The sequence below is a fragment of the Xiphophorus maculatus genome, chromosome 19 (assembly GCF_002775205.1).
Source record: "Xiphophorus maculatus strain JP 163 A chromosome 19, X_maculatus-5.0-male, whole genome shotgun sequence".
Lineage (NCBI taxonomy): Eukaryota > Metazoa > Chordata > Actinopteri > Cyprinodontiformes > Poeciliidae > Xiphophorus > Xiphophorus maculatus.
In genome coordinates this window covers 15182289-15208087 of record NC_036461.1, presented here as the reverse complement: position 1 = coordinate 15208087, position 25799 = coordinate 15182289, and the positions used below count along the sequence as shown (strand labels likewise).

General features: G+C 39.3%; 2 protein-coding genes across 2 annotated transcripts in view; one reads left to right on the top strand and one right to left on the bottom strand.

Moving 5' to 3' along the window:
- Positions 1-19404, top strand: part of rock2 (Rho associated coiled-coil containing protein kinase 2) — a 35207-nt gene extending 15803 nt beyond the window's left edge. Inside the window, exons 4-32 of the mRNA XM_005798302.3 lie at positions 1243-1380; positions 1491-1751; positions 2802-2946; positions 3031-3169; positions 3264-3355; positions 3459-3618; positions 3718-3772; positions 6189-6277; positions 6363-6411; positions 6502-6637; positions 6972-7063; positions 8463-8709; positions 8933-9039; positions 9251-9410; positions 10146-10306; positions 10407-10591; positions 10673-10742; positions 11351-11454; positions 11546-11732; positions 11808-11901; positions 11982-12076; positions 12164-12355; positions 12427-12595; positions 14180-14250; positions 14333-14421; positions 14502-14580; positions 14675-14942; positions 15039-15252; positions 18066-19404. Of these exons, the coding sequence (XP_005798359.1) occupies positions 1243-1380; positions 1491-1751; positions 2802-2946; positions 3031-3169; positions 3264-3355; positions 3459-3618; positions 3718-3772; positions 6189-6277; positions 6363-6411; positions 6502-6637; positions 6972-7063; positions 8463-8709; positions 8933-9039; positions 9251-9410; positions 10146-10306; positions 10407-10591; positions 10673-10742; positions 11351-11454; positions 11546-11732; positions 11808-11901; positions 11982-12076; positions 12164-12355; positions 12427-12595; positions 14180-14250; positions 14333-14421; positions 14502-14580; positions 14675-14942; positions 15039-15252; positions 18066-18069 (3852 nt within the window). The 3' untranslated portion in view covers positions 18070-19404. The remainder of the gene's footprint in view (positions 1-1242; positions 1381-1490; positions 1752-2801; positions 2947-3030; positions 3170-3263; positions 3356-3458; positions 3619-3717; positions 3773-6188; positions 6278-6362; positions 6412-6501; positions 6638-6971; positions 7064-8462; positions 8710-8932; positions 9040-9250; positions 9411-10145; positions 10307-10406; positions 10592-10672; positions 10743-11350; positions 11455-11545; positions 11733-11807; positions 11902-11981; positions 12077-12163; positions 12356-12426; positions 12596-14179; positions 14251-14332; positions 14422-14501; positions 14581-14674; positions 14943-15038; positions 15253-18065) is intronic.
- pqlc3 (PQ loop repeat containing 3) lies at positions 18908-25682 on the bottom strand. Its single transcript, XM_005798360.2, has 7 exons — positions 25421-25682; positions 23328-23410; positions 22626-22695; positions 22465-22522; positions 22009-22129; positions 21163-21204; positions 18908-20441 (listed from the first exon to the last, which is right to left on the bottom strand). The coding sequence occupies exons 1-7, from the start codon at positions 25564-25566 to the stop codon at positions 20341-20343; spliced, it is 621 nt and encodes a 206-aa protein (XP_005798417.1). The 5' UTR covers positions 25567-25682; the 3' UTR covers positions 18908-20340.
- Positions 25683-25799: the final 117 nt, after the last annotated feature.

Sequence of the window (25799 nt, the reverse complement as noted above, 5' to 3'; positions counted from 1 at the left end):
TGAAAAAAAATAGTAAGAGGGAGTGGAGTGTTTCTCAATGAGGGAGCAGGGAACGAAGAAAGTGGAAGAATGTCAGGAGGAAGGGATGTCACATGTTATAAAACTGATCAGCTATCTTTCAGTGAATATCAAATGTTCTCCAACTTCAGAAAAGTCTTAGTGGAATTGAGCCACTGAGTGCTGGAGGGAGCTTTAATTGACTTCCAGTGAAGGAGGAGATGGCATCTTGCCAATAAGAAAATTAACACTAAAATGTCTAATTGATTCGAGTTAAACCGGAAGTCCAATTATGGCAACATGTGGGGAGGGAATAATGGTCTTTGAAAGCATCTTTGAAATGGTATCAAATAATTCTGCCATTAGTGAGTGAGTAGCAAACAAGACATATGGGTTGAGTTGAAAATTGAGCCAAGGAGGTTTGTCACACTTGTTTGTGGAATTGGAAAATATTTGTGAGAGTTGAGTTTTAGAGAAATGGACTCAGAACTGAACTCTAAACTGTGCAAGTGAACCCAAGGTCAGCCTTGACTTTAGTAACTGATGAGGAATCATAAGACAAAAATTCATTACAAATTTTAGAGACGAGTAACTTTTGGAGCAAAATGATACAGCTTATCTACTCTCTCGCATCGATTCCCTTGAGAGCATATTATACAGGACACTCCAGCCACAGTGGGGATCTCTGAATCTCAGACACCCTCCACAGGTCCCTTACTGCTCACAGTATTCAATAGGAACCTGGGTAGCCTGTCTGTCAGACATGACATAGAGCAGTGGTTCTCAAACTTTTTTCAGTGATGTACCCCCTTAAAAATATATTTTTAGTCAAGTACCCCCTGACACGGGCAAAACATTTTTGGAATAAAAAAGAGGTACAGTGCTGTAAATACCCTGTAAATACTGAATATAAAATTCAGTGCATGAACACACATTTATATTTTATTGAACTTTTTACAAAATAATTTTTCCCAAGACTTATTATGAGGAGCCTACTGATTTTTTAAAGATATTTTGAAAAGCTTCACGTACTCCCTGCAGTACCTCCACGTACCCCCAGGGGTACGCGTACCCCCATTTGAGAACCACTGACATAGAGGACGTTGCGGTCCAGAGAGACGGCCATGTCTCTAAGAATGGGGCTGCCATCCTTTATGACCGAGATTGTCTCATACTGGTGTCCACAAAAGCCACACAGTAACCATTGTAGACTAGTTTCAGATTGTTTTTATTGTGATTGTTCAGGTCCGACACAAACCGTCCCGGAAAGTCTACGCCATGAAGCTGCTGAGTAAGTTTGAGATGATCAAGCGCTCCGACTCAGCTTTCTTCTGGGAAGAGAGAGACATCATGGCCTTCGCCAACAGTCCCTGGGTTGTACAGGTGTGAAATATTGAACATTTTCACTTCCTTTTAATAATGTTTGAAGCTCATGTTTGTGGATTTGATTAAAGCAGTGTGTTCCGGATCTGTTTGATTATTTTCCTGTTCAGTTGTGCTGTGCTTTCCAAGATGAGCACTACCTCTACATGGTGATGGAGTACATGCCAGGAGGGGACCTGGTCAACCTCACCAGCACCTACGACGTTCCAGAGAAATGGGCCAAGTTCTACGCAGCAGAGGTGGTGATGGCTCTGGACTCCATCCACTCCATGGGCTTCATCCACCGCGACGTCAAGCCAGACAACATGCTGCTGGACCAACACGGACACCTGAAGCTGGCCGACTTCGGGACCTGCATGAAGATGGACGCTGTGAGTCGGCTTGTTGCAGTTCACTGACGACACTTTCCGTTCCTCCAGCTGCAACAGTCCACGGTCTTTGTAGCTCATCAGGATAATTATGCAATGAAATCAGAACAAAAGCGGTTTTGTTTTTGCAACTGAGCTGAGCTGAAATTAGCTGTGGCTATTGTTGTTAACCTCAGTGTTTTCTGTTTTGATTTGTACAATTTTTAAGTTAAAAAAAAAAAAGAAGCAAATTAGTCTCATGCAGTTCTGGTATGAATTTCAAATAGAAAAGATGAAACACTGCACAGTTATCTTTAGGATGGGATGACTTATGGATGATATTCCAAGCCACCTCTATTAACCTGTCATGCATCTGAATACATGGGGAAATTGTTCAGTTTTTACTATATTTCAGTAAATCAGTGTAAAACATAAAACTCGTATAAATTTGTCACACATTTAAAACATTTAGCTCTGTCAGTTTTGATTATTGGCTCATAGCCAATAAAACCCCTAAAATACAATTTCTCAGAAACATTTTTTATTTTAATAAAGAAATATCAGCTTGGTGAATATTGTCAGTATAGAATATATTCACTTACCACTTCTGCATGGATTATCCCTTTTTATTAGGGTACCTTTTTCTACTACCATGTATCCGTCTACTCAACTTTATATTCATGTCAACCTGGATACAACACTGTCAACCACCAGCTTCTTTAGCAGTGACCTTTGGTGCCCAGTCCTCTTTGGTGAGGGAATCATTGATAGTTTCCCCCATGACTTTCTTTTTACTGTTCCTGTGTAATATTCTAATTCATGAGGAAGTGATATTTGGTTTCCACTTACTGTATGTAACATCATAAACAACAGAACTGTTAGTTCTATTGTTAGTACTAACATTATAAGTTATAAGTTTATTGTTTATTAGTTAGTTGTTCCTACCTTAAAAATTTAAATCAGAACGTTTCCACAAAAAACAGAGAATCAAAACAACAAAAATACATGTCAGCAGTTGGATTTATCTCCGATTCCCAGTTTGCAGATCTTACTCGGTTATTTTTGCTGTTGCAGACGGGGATGGTCCATTGCGACACAGCCGTCGGCACTCCAGACTACATCTCTCCAGAGGTGCTTAAGTCTCAGGGAGGAGATGGGTTTTACGGGAGGGAATGCGACTGGTGGTCTGTAGGCGTCTTCATTTTCGAGATGCTTGTGGGTGAGTGGCCCCTTTCATCGACTCATTCATATCTTGAAAGGACATAAAAGTGTTTTTGTTTCATTACCACCTGCTGCCTTTCAGGTGACACTCCATTCTATGCCGACTCTTTGGTGGGAACATACAGTAAGATCATGGATCACAAGAACTCCTTAAACTTTCCCGATGATGTGGACATCTCCAAAGATGCCAAGAGTATAATCTGTGCCTTCCTGACTGACAGGTGGGGAACAATCAATCTTTTGTCCTTATGTAAAATTTATTCCAAGTTCATCACTAATGCCAATGTTTGTTTCTTTTTCTTTTTTCTTTTTTAGAGACGTACGGTTGGGCAGAAATGGAGTGGAGGAAATCAAACGGCACCCGTTCTTCAAGAACGACCAGTGGACGTTTGACACCATCAGGGACAGTACGAGTCTCAGGCTTTGCTCTCCTCTCACGCACACAGATGTTGCAGGATAAACGTTCTTTTCCAGCAGTTTTAATTTTTTCCTCCCCTTCTTTCTAACCAGCTGTCGCCCCAGTGGTCCCGGAGCTGAGCAGCGACATAGACACCAGTAATTTTGACGAGATCGAAGACGACAAAGGCGACGTCGAAACATTCCCCACACCTAAGGCTTTTGTCGGAAATCAGCTACCATTTGTTGGCTTCACCTATTTCAAAGAGGACCAGTAAATAATCATCGTTCTCGCTGATTGCTCCCTAATTGTTTTAGAAACTGGCTTCCTACTTGAACCACATGTGATTTTTGGTTCTTTTTTCCCTTTTAGGTTGTTAAATTCTGCCAACAATTCCTCAGTAGCACATGATAACTCCAAAGGAGAGGTAAATACTGATAAATACACAATGATGGTGTATAAAGTGGTAAAGGATTTTAAATCATATGCTTTTTTCCAAGTCTTAAGATAAACTAAACAAAACTGCTTTTACTTTTCAAGAATGGAAGAATCTTAAAAACCTGTTAACTTCTTTATAATGCTGTATACAGGCGTATCTTGCTAAACTCAATATCTTTTATAACAGGTAATCGAAGCAGAATATCTCCTGTCATTATAATAATAATCCAAATATTACAGCAGCACAACTCAGGTCTGCTCAGGCTTCTGGAAGAATGTTCTTTACTCTGATAAGACTAAAGCAGAGTTGTTCAGACATTAACCTGAACTCAAACACAACATTTACAATCACCTATTAGCAGCTATCAAGCACGGTGATGGCGGAGTGATAATCAGGGCAACATTATCTTGTCTGTGTATGAAAGTATGAAGTGAAATTGGAAAGAAGAGTGGACCAAAGTTCCTCAACAGTGATGTCAAAGGCTGATACTCAAGCAGGGTTAGGTGTTTTTAATTTTTAATACATAAATAACTATTTAATACTTTATAATTTATTAGTTTATCATTTGAGATGCTGTGAGACCCACATATTTCAAATGCAAGCCAAAAATTATGGTATTTTTCTTTTTATTATGGCTATATTAAACAGGTGTAACTTGGATAGAATAGAATATTCTCAAAATTAGATAACTTGAGTCAGAAAGACAAATCTTAACCCTTTAACTCTGACGCTTTGGGCTACAGTTGATAAAAATCTAACATTGAAAATAATTGTTTGGGGTTAAAAAATTTTTTTAAATCCAACATCTTAATCATCAATCCTGCAGCTGACAGGAAGCTAGTGAGGAATGCAGAAGCTGTAAAGAGTAAACTTTTTTTTGTTGTGGTTAAAATAAATTTTATAAATCCACCATCCATAGTGGTGGATTTTGAAAAAAATCTAATTGGTTTTATCCTCCCTCATATTTCAGTTCAGTTCACTATTAACTGCACAGATTTCAGTCATGGCTTGTTTTACTGATTAGCTTTCTAATCCCATATATGCAGCTCTAAACAGCACAGTCCACCAGTCCTCTGGGGATCAAAGTGCAGCCTCTATCTTGAATGTTTGAGTGCATTTCCATTTGGTGTTGTAAAAATGTTACATGGGCATTTGAAGGAAGCCATGACTACAATGAACAGTTTATTAGAAGGTTTTATTGATGTACCTCTGCAGGTAATAATACTGCTTTGACCTTTCATTAATGTAGCATTTTTCAAGAGGTGAATGACGAACATGAGAAGACAAATCCACTTTATCCACTGTTTTTTTCCCGTCATAAAGTTAACCACCTCTATGCCAAACACACATGGATGTTTTGTTGCAGGAAAGGTCAAACTCAAAAGCTTCATCTGATCAAAGCACAGTTCCAGTCAAAGCCCTTGTAGCATTTAGCAGGCTTCCTCTTTTTTAAATTTGTGATGGTAAGGCAGACAATGCTTGTTCCTGGCTTTCCACCCAAACAATCAGTTTGCTTGTAAATAACATCTAGTGGTTGGGTTGCCATGGAGATTTGGTGACTCAAAGGTACACCTCTTCCCTCCATTTCTCCAGTTGAGTTTTAGAAGTTGTTTTGTCTGACCTCTTCAACTTTTATTTATTGCTCATTGTTAATTATAAGCAAGTTGATGTTTTTTTAAGTGTTTTTGGGTTAGGAACATCATTATAAAGATTATTTAGTTAGTTTTAGTCCTGATCAGTGTAGATTAAAGTGAAGTATTTTCTAAGTTATTGGACCAATGTCACTGTCACAACCTAAATCCCCTTAGCGCTCGTTTTGTTTTTTATTTTTGATGAGTTTCAGGAAGTTGTCTCGTCCCATGTATGCCTATCTATAAGGCAGTTTAAAAACAATGTAAATATTTCTTCTAGAATATACAGAGATATCTGTAGATGATAAGCAAAATGGCAAAATAGGTTGTTGTGCTTTTTGTAAATAGGCACCAGAGGAAACAAGAAAAGGACTTGATCTAAGATGGAGCCTTGAGGTATCCCACAGTTGTGCAGTAACGCATCTCTAGATGAAAGATGAAAAGAAAAAAGTTTATTAAAGGATGTGCCTTTCTTGGCAACATGTTGCTCTAAATCTCAGATGAGGAAGTCGCAGTTTACCATTTGAGGTTGTTTGCATGTTTAAAAAAACACACCTGGGAAACCTCAGTGTGTACAGGTGTGTTATTGGTGAGTTTGGTATTTGTGGGCTACACTAAAATAACTGAGTTTGAACAGCAGGTCATCTTATCCTTGCAAACTCCAAAATGTTCTCTGCTGTTCACATCTTCAGACAGACATTGGTTTCAGGCTTTGCGCAAATGAAGCTCAAACTATCTTCCTCTAAACACTTGTTGATGTTTTCTGTTTTCAGTCGGCAGCGCTTCAGAAGAAACTTCACCATCTGGAGCTTCAAATGAATAAAGATAAACATGTCAAAGATGAACTAGAGAACAAATGCAGGTGCAAGATCAGCAAATATGTTGCTACTGTGGTGTGCAAACTGCTGAAACCTTCACTCATGTTTTATCCACGTATTTCTCTGCAGAGCCGCAACCGTCCGCTTAGAAAAAATAACCAAAGAACTTGAGGAAGAGGTGCGTGTCTGGAATTAAAGGATTTCTATGACGTTTTAGATCAGAATCGAAGCGATCCCAGCTTTATTTCCTTTTCTGATTGACTTTTAGGTGAGCAGCCGAAAGAGCCTGGAATCAAATCTGAGGCAGCTGGAGCGGGAGAAGGCCCTGCTGCAGCACAAAAGTCTGGAGAGCCACCGGAAGGCCGAGAACGAGGCTGACAGGAAACGCTGCCTGGAGAACGAAGGTACCAGGCTCTCTTTGCAGATCCAGGTTCTGACAATAGTCTTATTAAAATCTTTAAATCACTTGCATACTAATCATTCCTGTTTTAACTCCTTAATCTGTTCCTTGTTGCTGCTGAGTGAAAAATAAAGTGATCGTTACCATGAATAGATGCAAATGAATTATAAGATGAGGTGTGCCATGCTGCCCCCACCTGGTCAAACTATAAAAGTGTTTCCTAACCACTAAAACATGAAGACCCCTTTTGTCTTGTCTGTTTTGGTTTGCATATTTAAAGTTTTTGCACAGATGGCTGCAGCTTAACTTATCCCTGCTTCACTTTTGGTTTTGTGCAGTCAACAGCCTTCGAGACCAGCTGGATGACATGAAGAAAAGAAATCAAAACTCACATATTTCCAACGAGAAGAACATTCACCTGCAGAAACAGGTTTTTTTTCCAACTTTATTAATTTACTTTTGTAATCTTCTTTCAGCCTGGTGAAGCTGAAAAGCATCTTTGCAGACCAACTATAATTTTTGCTACACATATTTAGATATATACTTGATCGATGCAACAATTTCCCTTGCAGAAACATCTATTTAAAGCTTAAAACTGTCGTTTGAAGAATTCTGATCTACTACAAGATCACTGAGAATGCTTTGTGATCATCCAGACTCAACTCAAGTGTAATAAAATAGCAGGAAGACATGAATGTACTTCCACATTTATACAACCTTTAAAAGCAAAGCTGTAAACTACATGCTTTCTCAGCTGTATTCATGCCACAGTTTGTCCATTTTTCATCTTCTGACCATTTCATTCCGAAGCACCTGCAGGTCAAAGTTATTTTCTCTCCAACCAAAAACAACCTGCTGCTAATGAGATCCAACAGATCATCCAGATTGTTTTCAAATAATTATCCAACTGGTTTACAGTTAAATTCACAAAGCAATATAATTATCCAGTGGGGTATTTTTGCATAATTTGCACGTGCTTTCTGCTGCTTATTTTTGCACCACATTCACCACACATATTCAGTTAAATGGAAGCAGATTCAAACATGTCCATTAAATCGAGCAGATGGGAACGATCCACATCTAGTTGCCATTTTGCAAACTCAGCAGATGTGGAAATAATTAGAGATAAAAAATAGTTCCGTGCAGACAACACCAAATTCTCAGAAGATCAAGGAACCTTCAGGAGACATTTATAAAATAATTGATGTGAACGTTTTTAAAGTGCCGCTTCAGGTTGTAAAATATGAAGGAATTATATAATCCCTGTATATAAAAAAAGTCATTGAAACATGAAAATGTGTTGACTTATAATTCAAAATGTTTGTTTGCAAAGTTATTATATAACAATATATATGCTTCATTCATTTCTATTAGAATATAAAAAGATTTGTGCATCTTGACCATGATTTCATTGGGTTTTAATGTTTATTTTTCATTCATGATAAGGAAAGTTCTTTAATTTCTGCAGCTCTGTTCTCACGACCTAAAAAAAAATGATTAAGGAGTTAACATTTTAAAAAAGCTTAAATTGGAATTTTAAAAGGTTGAAAAAGAGCAACTTTACTATGTTTATTTTAGGCTTTGTTTTCTACTGAAAGTTTTGTGCGCTCTCACAACATCCCTAAGCTATATATTATATAAATTAGAGTGACGGTAAATCCACTCTAATATGTTAGAGTGAATTTACTAATTTATTAATCAGATTTTATTAATCTGCTTAATAAGTTAATCAGATTTTAAACATTTGGTAAAAGCTGACGCTGACGTCCTTCAGTTTATTTGCCCGTTATCTTCTCACTCACTAAGCCTCATAATGGATGATTTCACAGCTGGAAGAAGCCAACACGCTGCTGCGGGCCGAGACAGAAGCGGCGACGAGGCTCCGCAAAGCTCAGACGGAGAGCAGCAAGCAGCTGCAGCAGCTGGAGGCCAATGTGCGTGAGCTGCAGGATAAATGCTGCCTGCTGGAGCGCAGCAAGCTGAGCCTGGAGAAGGAGTGCATCAGCCTGCAGGCGGCGCTGGAGTCAGAGAGGCGGGAGCACAGCCAGGGCTCAGAGACCATCACTGACCTGATGGGTAGGGAAAACACAAGCACAGCACTTCCTGAAAGGCTGCTGGTAGACTTCCATACTTATTTTTCCTCCATGAATTTGGCAGTGTAGTAACACGTAGTATTTATCTGGATGCTGTACTTCAGGTTTTGTGAAGGACTTTTCTATAATTTTCAGATGGTTTTCAAACTCACTATTAGATTTTTTGTGAAATAGCGCCCTCCGACAGTTTATTTTGCACTTTGCAGGACGTATTTCTGGGCTGGAGGAAGAAGCTCGCCAGCAGAGACAGACTCTGGCCAAAGCCGAGACTGAGAAGAGGCAGCTTCAGGAGAAATACACTGATCAGGAGAAGGTAAACAAAAAAACCATCTCTCTGCTACTTTAAATATGAACATTACAAAGTCTTAGAAAGTTTTTGCTTTTTCCACTGTAAACCTGTTTTGTTGGAGTCGCCGCGTCTCCCTGCTCGCTTTCTGTCAGACGGATATATTTTCCTGTTGCTGTTTTGTGTTTGGTGTCTCCTTTCAAATCAGAATGCCTTCTGCCTGTTTTTCTTTGTGCAGGAGATGAGCAACAAAGAGATAGAACTGACCTACAAACTGAAGGTTCTGCAGCAGGAGCTGGAGCAGGAGGAGGCCTCGCATAAAGCCACCAGAGGTCTGCTGGCGGACAAGAGCAAGATTAAAGTGACCATCGAGGGCGCCAAGTCTGAGTCCATGAAAGGTAAGGTCTGCTTTACACGGTCAATCGGATCTGAAAGCAAAGATTGAAGCTTTTTCCTGGAAGCTCAGATCAAGCTAAGCTGTTTCAGAGAAGGCAGATTTATAATTCTGAGATACTTGATCTTTATTTGCAACACGGTCCAACAAAAGAGAAAGTTGGATGAAATTAAGTGGAAGTAAAGAAGGAAATCTAACACAAAGTAAGCAAAAGATCAGAAGTGAAATTCTGGGCAAGAATCCATAACTGGGATTCAGGGGAGAATATAAAAATACAGGTTGAAATTTTCAGAAGAATTTCTTTCAGTATTTAGTAAAACAAAAAACTGATTACACTGCAAAAACATGAAACCTTACTAAGTAGTTTTGGTCTAGTTTCTTTGTACAGTGAAATAATCTGCCGATAGAACTAGAGCTAGGTTAAATGTCCTGTTCCACCTGCATATTATTTCATGTATAGCCAGTACTAATTCATTAATATTAAGGAATTATTAATTTATAACAAGTTCCTATATTGTGCTGAAAATTTACTTGGAAGTTAGTTTTATTTCAAGTGTACTAAGATATTTGCCCCAGAAAGTAGATAAAAAATACTTTGTAAGATTTTGTGTTCTGGCATTGTAATTAAATCGTCCTCTCCACTGTACCATACTAGCTCTACTTTATTAGTTTAATTATTTTTGCAGCCAAAGATTAATTTCTGGAAAATTGAAAAGTACCCCTGGATGTTTTTCTGCAGAACTGGAGCAGAAGCTGGCGGAGGAGCGAGCGGCCAAGCTGCGGCTGGAGAACCGAATCCTGGAGCTGGAGAAACACAGCAGCATGATGGACTGCGATTACAAACAGGCTTTACAGAAATTGGACGAGCTGCGCAGACACAAGGACCGACTCACGGAGGAGGTGAGTGTTTGGATCAGAAAACAACCCCAGTTAGAACCTGTCCGGGCCTTCTAACTGGCATTAAAAGTACTGTCTTTAAGAGGAGCCTGTGTTTGTTCAGGTGAAGAACTTGACTCTTAAGATCGAGCAGGAGACCCAGAAGCGTAACTTGACTGTGAACGACTTGAAGGCCCAAAACCAGCAGCTGAACATCCTGAGAACCTCGGAGAAGCAGCTCAAGCAGGAAACCAACCACCTGCTCGATATAAAACGCAGCCTGGAGAAACAGAATCAGGAGCTGCGCAAGTCAGTTCATCAGCTCTACTTTTTGCTCCAAGCCGTCACAATCTTCAGTGTCAGTAATTTGGTTTGATTTTCCATCTGCAGAGAAAGACAAGACACAGATGGACAAATGAAGGAATTACAGGACCAGCTGGAGGCTGAGCAGTATTTTTCTGTGAGTTTGTGGCCAAATGATGCATGTTTGCTTCTCTGTTTTTATTGCATGTTGAACAGACCATATTTTAAATCGAGAGGATTCTTTGAAGAGCAAAATTCAGTAAAACGTTACGTGCACTAGAGAGTTACTATGCAGTCTGAAATTTGATTCAAGAAAAAGTTCAGATCTTTTTTCTACAGACTTTGTTCCTAAACTTATTGCTCAAAATGGATAAAAGTTGTATCCATTTGTTGGTCAATTTATCTTTCCTTGTTTTTTATAAATCCTTAGTGAGCTTCTGAATGTGAAAACTTTTGACCTTTAGAAGGTCAAAAGGATGTTGTAGTCTGTTTTGAATTCTTGATATCCAGTCAGGGTTAGCTCTCTGTCTCTACCTCTTTGTCCCTTTCTTGCAGTTAAGTAACTTAAACCTCTGTGCTTCCTGTGACTCCATCTTAATCACCTCGCTGATGATCAAAACCGTGGACTGTTTGTTTGGGCCTTTTACTAACAGAAATAGTCAACAAAACTTTATCAGCTAATGTCACCAGACAGTGTTTTTGGTGCATCTTCATTTACTAGTCATGTTTTCATAATTCTGCGTTTTGGACATGCCTCTTTTCCAGACTCTTTACAAGACTCAGGTTCGGGAACTGAAGGAGGAATGTGAGGAGAAAACTAAACTCTACAAGGAGGTGCAGCAATCTCTGCAGGAGCAGCAGGAGGAGAGGTGATTCTGCTGATTGGAGATCCCAAAATAAAACTCCTCCATTCTCCCTCAGGTGTACGGATTTGAGTTTAATTTTCTCAATCTCTTCCAGGGACTCGTTGGCAGCGCAGCTGGAGATCACTCTAACGAAGGCGGACTCGGAGCAGCTGGCCCGCTCCATCGCTGAGGAGCAGTACTCTGATCTGGAGAAGGAGAAGATAATGAAGGAGCTGGAGTTGAAGGAGATGATGGCTCGGCATCGCCAGGAGCTGGCTGAGAAGGACATCACCATCGGCTCGGTGGGTCCCAGATACACCTGCCTCCCGGCTTTAAACCTACAAAACGGTTCTGAATGTGTTTCCTGCTGTGTGCAGCTGGAGGAGGCCAACAGGACTCTGACCAGCGACGTTGCCAATCTGGCCAACGAAAAGGAGGAACTGAACAACAAACTGAAGGAAGCACTTGAAGGTTGATAAACGCAGAACTTTATAACATCAGTACAAGTATGACATGCATCGCTGCTCACATTTTTCTTCTTGATCCTTTAGAATCGGACAAGTCGAAGGATTGGGCGCAGCAGATCAACCAGATGAAGCAGTCGTTTGAGAAGCAGCTGCAGTCAGAGCGCACTCTGAAAACTCAGGTGGGTGTTTTCTCCTCACGGTCGTCGCCTCGGCTCCCCCTGCCTCTGTGAGGAGCTGACCTCGTTTAACCCCTCCTACCTCTGCAGGCCGTTAATAAACTGGCGGAGATCATGAACAGGAAGGAAGTCCGCGGGGGAGGCAGCCGCCGTGGAAACGACACAGACATGCGGCGAAAGGAGAAGGAGAACAGGAAGCTGCAGCTGGAACTGAGGTCAGAGAAGGAAAAGCTCAACAGCACCATGATCAAATACCAGAAGGAGATCAACGAGATGCAAGCAGTAAGTGACGCTTTCCCCCTCATTGCTCCTGCTGCAGCCTTTTGGCTTCACATATGTTTTCTTGTGTGCAGCAACTGGCAGAAGAGAGTCAGATGCGCATTGAGCTGCAGATGGCTCTGGACAGCAAAGACAGCGACATCGAGCAGTTGAGGAATCTGCTGCAGTCGCTTAGTGTTCAGTCCATGGACTCTGCCAGCATCAGCAGCGGGCCAGACTTTGACGCTGATGATGCTTACGCAGGTAAGGATGCAGCCTTTGTGGACAGAGCTGCACAGCTTTATTAAAAATAAAACCATAAAAGAAGACATTTTTGTGTGCTTTGTTGCATATTTATCAAATGAGAAGATTACAAAACTGCTTTAGGGAGACTCAGATGAGTTTTGAATTTTGAAGAGTCAAGGTAAAAGGTTTTGATTTATTGTTCTTTCCATATTCCTGACCCTCACTGATGGTTGTGGAATAGAAAACAACCTGGATTCTAGCGGCTGAAATAAGCTCCCTCTATATCTGGTTCTTCTGGTCAAGATGCCTCATTTTAGAGCATGTCTGCCACTGAAGTGAAGACCCAAAGCTCATTCGAGGTTATTCTGGTCTGGCAACACCTCAACCCTCTGCGACCTGATCTTGGATCAGTGGATGGATTCATCAGGCCTCACAAATATAAAGTCTCTCTGCTGCCAGAATTCTTCACCCTTTCATTGCTTTTAGAAGTAAAAGCAATTTAACTTTAGTGTACATTAGCTTTTTGTTCCTGCAAATTCTTGTAATGTTTCTTAGAGAAGGCAGAATTACATTGAACATACAATTTCTAAAATAAAAAGAAAATTGTCCAAAGAAAATTCATATTTTTTTGGTAAGAATGGTATAACTGTTCATCAGCATAATAAGCAACTCAAGTGAAGCTCCACAACAAAATCTGATTTATTAAAATGATGCTTGATTTCCCTAAAACTGCATTTTGTTAATATAATGGCCTTAATAATGCATTGAAATGTTTCATCCAAAGTAGAATATTTCTTTCTTTATTTTGTATTTATTTTGAACATGTAAAATGTCAAATAAAATAAAATAAAAAAAATTAAACACACATTAAAAAACCGTTTTATATCCAGTTCGAAAAGTAGGAAGAAACCAAAGCTGCTTAAATCCTACAACCACATATGATCCATGTTAAAAATATTTACACATCTAGTTTTTATTCCATGTCATATTTTCTACTCTTTCCAAATGATATCTGTACAATTAATGATGCTGTCTACACCATACTTGCTATCCAGTCTCCTGCAAGAGTTTCATATATCTTTCATCTTTAGCAAAGCAACAACTTTTCTTATTTATGTATCAACTATACATAAATAACACATTTCATTCATCCAGTCATATTTAATCTACAGCTCTGCCACCAATCCTGAACAGTATTCCAGTAGATCCTGAATGTGTGCTTAAAATTTTGACACATCCATATACACATCTATTTGCAATAGATTTTTTTTAAATAATTTTTTTAACTGATTTATATTTTTACGTTTCAAGACTTTATCCGTACTGTTCCACAAATTCACTCCACAGGCAGCGATGCACATGCTCCTCATTGTTGTACAAGCTTTATGTTTTCTAAAATTCAGCTTTCGTCTTAACTTGTAAACCCCCCCTTACTTTCAGGAAATGTATTTTTAATATTTTCTGGTAACTGATAATTTCTTGCTCTGTACATTATTTGACCAGTTTTGAATTTGACAGTTTATGTTGAGTGAAAGCGAAGGGATCATTTTTGCAGTGTTGTTTCTGAACTGAATATATAACGTTTGTTGTTGTTTCTCTCAGAGTCAAGACTTGAGGGCTGGCTCTCTCTTCCCGTCAGAAACAACACCAAGAAGTTTGGATGGGAGAAAAAGGTCTGATTGAACCATATTTGCTCTGCCATAGAGCGTCTATTTGATTTTAGCTCTGTTATTTATGTTCGTTTTGTTCTTGCAGTACGTTGTCGTGAGCAGCAAGAAGATTCTCTTCTACAACAGTGAACACGACAGAGAGCAGTCCATCCCCTGCATGGTTCTCGATATAGAGTGAGTTTAACGCCGGGGCTTTCCACCCAGGAGAGATGTTTGCATTCAGGTAGAAATTAATGTTTATTTCCACTTTGCAGCAAACTTTTCCACGTGAGGCCCGTTACTCAGACAGATGTGTACCGTGCTGAAGCCAAGGAGATTCCCAGGATATTCCAGGTGTGTTCTCCCTCTGCTTTACTATGTCTACAATTTAACTTCTGAGAGTTTTAAAAGGATGGAAATGGCCAACCAGCATCTGTGGTTCCGCTAGATTCTTTACGCCAATGAAGGTGAGAGCAAAAAAGAGCCGGAGTTTCCCGTGGAACCGCTTCCCATCGGTGAGAAGTCCAGCTACATCTGCCACAAAGGCCACGAGTTCATCCCCACACTCTACCACTTCCCCACCAACTGTGAAGCGTGCACCAAGCCGCTGTGGAACATGTTTAAGCCGCCGCCGGCTCTGGAGTGCCGGCGCTGCCACATCAAGTGCCACAAGGACCACATGGACAAGAAGGAGGAGATCATCGCTCCCTGCAAAGGTGTTAAGCTTTTCTGCATAGTTGTATCGAACAAATCGTCCGCGCCCCTCGTTTGGGTTCAGGTGAATGAAAACGAGTTTCTTCTTCCACCGCCAGTGAACTACGACGTGTCTACAGCCAAGAACCTGCTGCTGCTGGCCACCTCCCAAGAGGAGCAGCAGAAGTGGGTGAACCGGTTGGTCAAGAAGATTCCCAAGAAGCCTCCGCCGCCGGAGCACTTTGGTCGCTCCTCGCCACGCACCTCCATGAGGGTTCAGTCCAGCCAGTCCATGAGGAGGCCAAACCGACCGCTCCCCACCAGCAAAAGCAGGTATGAAATCAAAGGTTTCTTCTTTTAGTTCAAGAAAGTGTCCAAGGATGAAATATAGTAGTTTTTTATTGCTTCCATGGTTAACTTAGTGAAAAACATAACCTTGAAGATTCTGTGTTCATGTTTTTTTGATACATGGCTGGGATCGCCCACTATATGACAGCATTCTTACACAGGTCATCATATTAACGGTAATCACAGAAACTAATGTCCCCCTTTCAGACTGGAGGAGTTTAGTCTTCAGGACTGGCTCTGGGGGTTGGATGACATTGATGAGGATTGTTCCTCCATACATTTCTGATGATGGTAACACTGTGTTTTTGGGTGTGTGTTTTGCTGTGTTTGCAGTGCAGTGTCTGCATTTAAAGATATTGCAGGGATATCCAACTCCCAGGATATTGGGAGTTGGGAGTTTTCCATGCCTTCTTGTCCAACACACTTGAATCAAATGGTTGGATCAACTCTTCAGCGCCAGAAAGTTTAGTAGAGACCTGGTAACAAGCTAGTCATTTAAATCAGGTGTGTTGGAACAGAAATGCATCTAAAAGCTGCCTTTGTCAGCCTTAGTTGCATTGTTGTAGGTGACCGTCGAAGGGTGCAGCCCCTGAATTTGGACACATCCCCACTTTCAGTTTACTTTCAGAGGCCATCACATTTTTTTCATATTCTCCAGATATTTCAAAGAGTTTGATGTTATGTTCAGGTGTCCAGAATCATAGGAAGAGAAACAGATACACAGCATCACTGATCCTCCACCTGGCTTAGCAATAAGCATGGGGGACTTTTCTATATATTCATTCTTTGCTTCACACCAGACCCACCAGGACAGCGTTTCCAAAAGCTCAATCTCAGATCACATGGTTCCAGTACACACTCAGTTCTTTTACAGTGAGATTTGATTTTTCATGTCAGTCGTCCGCACTCTGCATAGGAAGAAGACAAAACTGATCTGATATAAAACCACTGAACAGTAGGGTATTTAATTATCCCAGATTATTTAGTCAGCTACTTCTATTGATTTTACTTCAATTTGGTCACAAACAAACGTTTTTCAATCTGGACACTCGACACTAACATTCTCGGCTGTTAATGTGTCTGGTGGATTTTCTTGCAGAAACTGTGCTTTTTTTATTTTATACTGTAAAGTAATTTTTATAACACTTGACAGTCCTCAATCTGTTTTCTTGCAGGTGTTATTGTGAAATATCTCTGCTTCTTGTATTTTGTTAAAGTTCTGTCTTCATAGTTTATTTTCTCAGGACTCTTTTTGTCTGATTTGTTATTTCTTGCTAACTTTGATGGGCTAACATTTGTTGTTGTTGATCATAAACATGTTTCAGCTCCTATGACTTGAGCCGCAGATCAAATGGATTAAAAACAAAGCAAGTCGACTCCTGCAGCATTTGGTACAACTGACTCCTCTGATCTTGTTCTCCGTGTAAACGACCAAGTTCCTGGATGCGTTTGTGTACGTGTCTGTCTTGTTGTCTCTCAGCGGCGCTGTCGGGCCACATGCAGGGGGTGAATACACATGGTTCAATTTTCTCTGTGCTGTTTGGGAAACTATTTACCTGACTATTGACAGCTGCTCACTACAGAGGAGCGTAATTATGACTTTGTAGGATCAATGTCACTGGGTGTCTAGAACAGAGAAAATTATCTTTATAACTTGATAGGATCGTTTACGACTTTCTGTCTTCTAATATACGGCTCTGGAAAAAATTAAGAGACTACTGCACTGAACCCTATTAAAAACCACATGGATATTCCACAAAGTGTTGATTTTTGAACTCTTCTTGAGTTAAAACATTAGTATTGTTGTTTCTAAATGAATATGAACTTGTTTTCTTAGCATTATTTGAGGCCTGAAAGCACTCTCATTTTCTACAAATAAATATAAAATCTTTGCTTGGAATTTCGGAGACATGTCAGTATTTTATAGAATAAAAGAACAATGTTCATTTTACTCAAACATATGCCTATAAAAAGTAAAATCAGAGAAACTGATCATTTTAAGTGGTCTCTTAATTTTTCCCAAGCTGCATGTAGAATCATATAATCTCTGGGAGAGTTTGTTCCTCAAAATAAATACTTGCATCATTAACGCAACACAACAGATGCTTACCTATGCCTTGAAAGTCTGAATGTTGTATTCACTTTGGACTTTTAATGATTTATTTGAACCATTTTGTTCCTATGGGAAATGATTTACCTTCATGCAACCGTAAGGACTTTTAAAGCAAGAATTGGGTGCACAGTTTCAATACATTGTAGATTTTTGTTTTCAGAAGGTATAGAATATAATTGCATGGATTATATATGCAATAATCTAAATATTTTAGAAAGTGCTGCTGAATCTGATTCAGAAAACCTAATAACCTGCGGTTTCTGATTATGATCCAATAAAACTGGCAATGTCTTTGCCTGCGTTAAAGTGACAATAGAAAAATAAAGTCAAACTGAATCTTTCAGGTTCAAAGGCCCAAAACGTGGTGGCAGCATCATGTTGGTACGTTTCTCAAAGTAGATGCAAAGATGAACTTCTAAATGATTTCAACTTCACTTAATATGAGCAGATAGATGGTTGAAACCACAACGTTCTCAAATAAACATCAGAACGATACATTTTTGTAATCCTCAGACTCTGCGAAAGAAAACAAACTACTGTAGCTTAAATCAATTCTGCTAAAAGAGGTATAAAATGTTCGGAGTTGTGCATAAAAAGCAATAAATTCAAACTTTTTAAGTCCTTATTGAAATAAGGATATGTTTTTGGAGTGCTTAACTTTTTGTCCGTCTCTCTTTACCTCCAGTTAACCCTGCTAGATGCATCTCCAGGGCGGTGTTTCCTTCGAAGCTTCATCTGCAGATCTGGAACTCCACGTCAATTCGCATCAGTCTGTCTCCTGCTTCATCCTGGGAGGAAAATCTCTCCACTCTCCTTGTCGCTCAGCTCCTTTCAGCCACTTCACAGCTACTGAGTTTGACTGCGCTCTTTTCTGCAAGCTGGTTGGCTTGTGAACAAAGTCTGGAGTAGCTCCTTCTGCTTCCTGTGGAAACAGGAACTCTTCGGAGAGGCTGCATGGATGAATGGGGATTCAATTACCTCAATTATTCTCACCAGGAAACAGTCTGATGGAGGGGACATGCAGGAAACTCCTGCACATCACCTTTGGAGGTTCTAGTGGCCAAATATAAGACATTCTGCTAAAAGAAACTGTGAACAGTTCAAAGAACACGACACTTAGTTGATTCTGTTGGGTTTTTTCCCCCAAATGACTTGTTCTCTCAACACAATGATTGTAGCTTTTAACTTTCCACAGCTCTTGTTTCAGGTGAGTCGCAGGATCCGATTAAGGTACAACAAACTGTTACTTCACGTAAAGTCACAGAGTAGGGGAACGCAGTGAATCCTTATTTTAAGTAAATGATTCTCTGGCTGCCTCTTATTATGATTTCTGTCACTGAAACACTTGTTTTGTCTGCAGTAGACGTTACAACATGAGCAGCATCCTGCTCTGATGGCATTAAAAGGAACAAATCTGCACTGTCCGACCCGAGGGATAATGTTTACCTAAACGCACCGATCATGTTTTTCTCCTTTTGATGTGTTTGAAGGTAGATGTGGTGCTCCACCAGAGGCGGCACCCAGGCATCGTATTACCAAATATACTTGACTGAAGCTTTTATTTTACTGCCAGCTGCTTTGGAGTGAACTTGCATGTTTCTCACGCGCCGCCACCCCTGCCAGGTTGTTTTTTGAAAGCAGCGGTGACAATGAAGGTATGCAAACCTCGTCCTGAGCAGCACTAGTCCACTGAAGGTTTGTTCCGATGTTTTGGTGTCAAGAGTAACTGAACTCCCAAGTTTTTTACACGTCGTTGTGTGAATGTGGCTCATACAGGCGCCTGGAGAGCAAACCGTGTGTGTTTTGTGTACCAACTGCTCTCCTGTAACCAAGAAGCATGTTTTATACATATAAATATCTACAGTATATATTTTACATGCCATACTGTGCACATTATATTATTTATACAGCCTTGTCCACTTTGTATTTAAGGGCCTTTACATCCAGATTGCATGTTTGCTACCAAACAGCTATAATGATGATGATTATATTAACTACTTATAGAAATAAAGATATGGATGTTCCGTTTGGTTTCAAATGTTTTTAAGAAGTCAAACAAATAAATGCTTTAAAGAATTTCAGTGAAATCACTATGTAAAAAGGTCAAATGTTTTGGTTTATTTAGGTGTTATAGAAAGAAATTCACATACAAAAGTTATTAAAAACACAGTATATATTATCCTGAGTTGGAAGATTTTGGATATTTGCAAACTGTCATATTCTTTTACAGAAAATCCTCACTAATGTTTAAAAATGGAATTTTAAAAAATAAAAATAGATTCAGGAGAAATGTATTAAAAACTACTGGGAAAAGCATTGTTATTAGAATGTTTGGTAAAACATAATTATTAAAAAAAAAATACACCCTCTTTCAATTCTTTATACAAATAATAGAAAAAAGATCTGTAATTGGTTAGGTTGTAAAATTATTCAAAAGTGAGCTCAGATGTAGAAATGGCTGCAGGTCAAATCATCTCATCACAGACCCATTTCTTACCTCTTTGTATAAATAACTTCCTACTAGGAGTTCAATACTTTCATGAGTTACTGAAAAATCAAACATAAAATTAATTAGCATTTTATATCTAAGTTGTTTTGTTTTTTTAAAGCTTGCCTGTTTAAACGCATTGTGTTTCTGATACTGTTTGTTGACTCTCTGATTAATTCAGAGTAACTCAGTGGCCTCCTGCTGGTAAACTTTAGTCAAATAAGGTTTTTTACAGTAAGCTGTTAGGATTAAAGACACCAACAGCTGCATTTGTTGTTTTACATTCAAGGTTGTGTTTAAACTACTTTAGTACCTTGAACAAATTTCAGAACATTTAAGTCCTCATAAGTAAAAACTAGAAATGAAACAGGGTGTACTTTCTTTTTAACGGTAGTAACTGTTACCCTTAGATTGTTTCTGTATTTCTTGTGCCTGTGGTGACCCAGTAAGTGCTGAAGAAGAAACCTCTAGCTTAGTCATCTTTCTTTGAGCTGCTGCTTCTTCGCTGGTAATAGATCACAGTGAGCAGCACCCAGAAGTTGAGCAGAGTCATTGCCACAAACCGCACCAGAACTGTGAGAAAGAAGGAGATGATTACAAACCAGAATTACTTTTAATTTAAACCGATTTGTACTTATGAACTGGCTTTAGACATCAAAACGTGGTTGCTGGCTGTCTGATAAGAAGCTATACGCTTGCATTTTAAGATGTTTTGCAGAAAAACCATCCAAACCTGCATTGAAATGTAGCTTCATATTTTTCAAAAATACCCTTTTATAAAATTCTAGTTATATGTTTTTGAATAATTGGCAAAAGACGGTAAGTGTCATCTGCTGCAGGTAATCTATTAATGGCTCATCCCAACAAAGTCCCAGAGAAAATCTAACCAACTTGAAGTTCAAAATAACATTATTTTCATCTTTTAAAATAGAAATACAACTTAAATACTTTTCAAGCATGCTGTCCAAGATTTATTCTTGGTTAATAAATTTAAAGATTTTTTGTGTTAAAATTCGAAAATCAAAGTCAATACGAAACAGCACTTTAGTTTGAAGATGAGAATAACATTTGAGACTAAACATTGGAGTCAAAAATCCAAGAGTTCAGGTACTAATGCACTCTATATTTTTCTCTTCTAAATCTCTCTTGCCTTCATTAAACAGAGACATCCAGAACTGCCTTTTTATGAGATGTCACTCCCAGAGTGCACCACGCTTCCACATTATTGCTGCGGTGGAAGGCGTTTAGAGAACAAAATGAAATGTTTCTGCCTTGTCATTTTACGCTGGCTTACCCTGCCCGTCTCCGGTCGTCACCGAGGTGGTGTAAATCCGCGCTGGAACAAAGAGGAAGCGGAGTTAATGACATGCACATTATACAACCGCACTCTCTCATGTTTAATTAATGACGTGTTGAATTGCTGATTTACTGAACGCGTAGCAAACTGAAGGGGGATTATCCATATTCATGACCTGAAAGTGATTTAAGTGGAAGAATTAGTTGAAACTGATGAGCTGTTGAAGCTAATTAAATTTGTTAAGTCGGAAATGAGAGACTGCAATTAAAAATGTGGCAATCCGACTTTGGTTAGTTTATTTAATCTTATAATTTACCTGTTTGGGTTTACTACTTCTATGTGGGTTATTTTAGCTCACTGATTGTATCCCAGTAAAATCAGGAGACAGTTGGGGGGAGGGGGGTCGATTTTCCTAACTTATTTTGATGAACCAATCAGAGGTGGTTAATGATGTCATTAAAAAACTAATGAATACTGGATTATGATGTTTAATATCATTTTAGATGTCTGAGAAACTTTTTAATAAAAAAAAACTCATGACTATGGGTAACTTCATATTCATTAAGAGGGAGATTCAATGTTCAACAATATCAATAATGCATATGTGCAATAGGAATTATTTAAAAGAATCCCGACTTTCTAAATAAGCAAAGCAATCATTATGTTAAGGACTTTGACATGTACTAACCGCCATTCTGACAAAATGTTTTATACTTTTTTAAAATTATTATTTTGCAATATATTGTGCAGTCCTAGTTAATATTGGTTAAAGGTTAATTTGTTTTAGTTTGGCAGCCCTCTTTATCCTGACAGCCACTGGAAAAGAAGTTCCCTCACACTCACCCATACAAGTGTAGGTAGCCATCCCCCAGGAGAGGGCGCTAACCTGTCCGGCATCCTTGGAGCTCCACATGCACTGCAGCTGGGTCAACTTACTGGCTGCACTGATGAACGTGCACAGGCTCTGACAGGACAGTGCAGGTCACATATTACACGTTTATAAGATGACAGATTGAACACTGCAGGTGAGCTGGACTCCACAAAGTAAAAAAAGTTACTTTCTGTGCTGTCTAACATTTTAAACTTTAAGTGGAAGAATTGCTGCTTCATTTATTTAAATGCAAAATGCCTACAGACATGTACATCCCATTTACCAGCAGGCCTTGATGTGTTTCAGTGAGAGAGAAATGAGCTCTGGGTGAGTCTCCTCTCAGCCCTCCACATCATTACTCCTGACTGATGACGTGCCAACTCTTTACTGTGGGACAATGTGTGACTCATTTGAAAATGATGCATTACCATGGCCAGATCTATGATCCACCTCTCCACCGTGAGGAGCCTCCAGCCTCCGACCAACCTGAGCACGATCTGTTAAGGCACAAGATGCTGCCGGGGGGTCATTGATTTCCTTCAACACCAAGTAGTTTCACAACTGTCACTGTCAGAGAGGGTAAGGATACAGCAAGGCGTACACCAGGCTCTGCCGCAGGCTGCCGTTGTAGTAAAGAATCAGGAGCAGAAGGATGACATCTGTCGGGACACAGAGCAGGTTATAAACGTACATCACTTCCGGCAAGGTTCCAGCTTCATTTCAAGGACCACTGGCGTACTGCTGATTCGCTAGCTATTCAGATTCTTCTAAAATTTATATATTTAAAAGTTTCCTGGTTTGAATTTCCTGCAAGTTTTCCCTCATCTAAACAGGTTGAACATTTTACATCCAGGCCTAAACCCCCACAAAAATAGCTTGAAAAATGTTCCTTAGTCGGTCGAAGCATAACAAACCCTTTTGTGGCTCTTAACGAGGTCCAGGTTATTTCTGGCTGGATTTTTGACAACTCTTCTTAGCAGAAATGGTAGAAGGTATATAATCTTTGGATTAATAATATGAATGTAAACATATAATATTTCAGGGTAATGTTAACATCAAAAACTGTTCTAATGCGTGTACAAGCATTTGTTTCAAAGTTTTTAAAAAGATTTTCGAAGTAATATTCATCCCTTATAACTCTATTCACATTGTGTGAAACTTAACATCAATGTTAACACTGTTGTTTTTGGTTATATTCAATCCATAAATAGACCTAATAATGATAAAAATGAGAATATTAAGCACCCCTTTTAGCCAATAAAATACTTATGTTACGCCATTTGTTACAAACCTTGAGCAATGAGGATGGGATATTCCAGGTATGTTGGAGGTGGGTAGTCGTAGTACATCTGGTACGTTACAAAAACTATGAACCTGAAAAGAATAAAATATCAGATTATTTAATGTAGTCAATTAAGCTTTTATTTATTTAATGCAATTTTTTTTCAACTGTGTAAGCATAAATCCCATTACCAGACTTTTGTATAACTGTTTACATGTACAGGTACTAGAATAATATCTAGAATGTTCAGAGTTGCATTGATTTCGTGGAGCTGAGGTAAATCTTGAGTTCAGAGTGGAAAAGGAATCTGAAAACCTGAGTTGAGATAAAAAACAGAGAACCCCCTGACCACATCAAATACTTCCTGATGATTTCAATCAGAACAAATATCATTAAACCACTGTTTTATTAAAAATTTCTTATATATTTAAATATGTTTTCTTTCAGGCACCGTGTACTGCTCATTAAACTCCATCAAGATTCTTCTGCAAGTTTTCCTTTACAACAACAATGATGGTGATTTTATTGTAGAGACATTCAAATATGCTCAGCACCTGGCAAAATTATCCACAACTCTTTAACCTTTCTCACATTTTGTCATGTTACAGCTACAAACTTTAATGTATTTAATTGGTATTCACTGTGACAAAGAGGTGCTTCGCTGTGAAGTGGAAGGAAAAGAGGTTGGATTATTAGTTTTTAAGTGAAAATCTGAAAAGTGTGGCATGCATTTTGTATTGAGCGCTAAGCTGATTAAGGAGGCTTGAATATGCATAACACATTTTTCAAGCCTTTATTAAGAACTTTTTAAAACGGTGCATCCATTGAATTTGTGTGGGCATAAGGGGGCATTGCCCGCCCACAGAATCAGCCGTGACCCCCCTGGACTGGAAACTGTTGTTTTTACCTCAGAGTGGCCAACTCTCTGTTATTCCTATATCGATTTGATACAGTAGGGGCTTCCGCACTTCTCATAACAAGGTGAAAAAGGTGCTTTCTGTCACCTTTTTCAGCAGTTAAAACTGTTTAATCCGTTGTTAACACGTCGTAACCTGTTTTTTCGAGCCGCCTTTAAATGCAACATGAGCGCTAAAGACTAGCACTGGGTTTACACCTGTGCGGAAGCGAAGGAGACCTGCTGCTGCTGGTCAGAGCTGCGCAGGTGTGTCAGAATCATGGCAGCAAAACGCAAAGAACTTTGCACAGTTCTCTCTTCCCCCAAACTAACAGTGAGTTGAGTCATGCTGTTGGATGTTAGCTAAAAGATGAATAGGTAATGCCAATACAGCACCGTAAGTTTCTTAACAAGTAGCCTGTAGGCTACTGATGTTGATGTTTATGTTCAAAAGTTACATTCACTTGAGTAACTCTTTTGGGGAAAAAAAGTACTTATAAGAGTAGTTTTACTACACTGTACCTTTTTCTTTTACTTGAGTAATTTTATTATTGCTACGTAGATTCATTTTGAATATGACCATTGCAATCGGTGTATCTATGGAGAGTGTAGATTTCTGTGCGTGTAGGCCTGTGGTAAACGGTTAAAAACAGCCCTGCATCTCTACGTTTCTATTTCAAAACGTCTGCAGTCTTTCTGGGTCTTCTCTTATCCTCGGCTCATTTGCCTGATGGATGCTGTGTGTTTGAAGCTGATAAGGTTTCTTTATCAGCAGAAACATTCCGAGCAGCTGCAATCAGGACACAGACTAGTACTATTCTGCTTTAGACAGTCAGTCTGATGTTTATCCCCACAAATCCAACAGAGGGCAGTTTGTGAGAGCCTTTGGCGCACTGATTTATATAAACAGGTCCAGTTCTGGCCACATTACGAACATTCATTACACTGGAATCTCACTGAGTGTAAAAAAAACAATCTTTTATTTGACTTATAATCAACTTTCACGCGTATTTAAACAAACTAGACTGTAAAAATAGACTTCCTATTCTTTTTATGCACATGCACATATAGGAACAGGAAGACGACACATCAAAGCTGTGCCCTTCCTCACCTCCGTCACCGTTCATCTTTCTCTAACAGCTAGGAATCACTTTTACCAGGCCTTCCTGGTAAAAGTGCATCAGAAAGTCCTGCAGAGTCCACCTACCCAGTGAGCTCCAGCAGCAGACTGTTGAGGCTGATCCCTGTTGAACGCTTGGCTCTCATTAACACGAAGATCTGCGGGAACTTTAGCACCATGCACATGAACAGCGTGCTGAAGTTGGCGATGTGCAGCAGAGTGTCGGACTGCATGCTGGATCTTTAAGTTTTATTTTAAACTGTTTATATAGTTTTATAAATGACACTAGCTTCCAGATGCTGCTGTGATGCAAACACTGTTAAGGTGATTTTACTCTGATCGGAAATCCGGTGTATGTTTTCGAAATAATAGTAGAAATTAATTGTGTACGCTCGCTAAACTATTGTGACCAGGAATGATCAAAATCCATTAATAAAATACAAATTATATAAATATATTTTAATGA

Bases quoted from the DNA above. Each gene is read 5' to 3' on its own strand.
- pqlc3 (XM_005798360.2), bottom strand. From the start codon at position 25,566: ATGCAGTCCGACACTCTGCTGCACATCGCCAACTTCAGCACGCTGTTC. The intron at 22,696-23,327 runs GTTTGTAACAAA...GTGTCCCGACAG, and splicing joins TCCCATCCTCATTGCTCAAG to ATGTCATCCTTCTGCTCCTG. The intron at 22,130-22,464 runs GTAATGCATCAT...CTGTCCTGTCAG, and splicing joins GGATCATAGATCTGGCCATG to AGCCTGTGCACGTTCATCAG.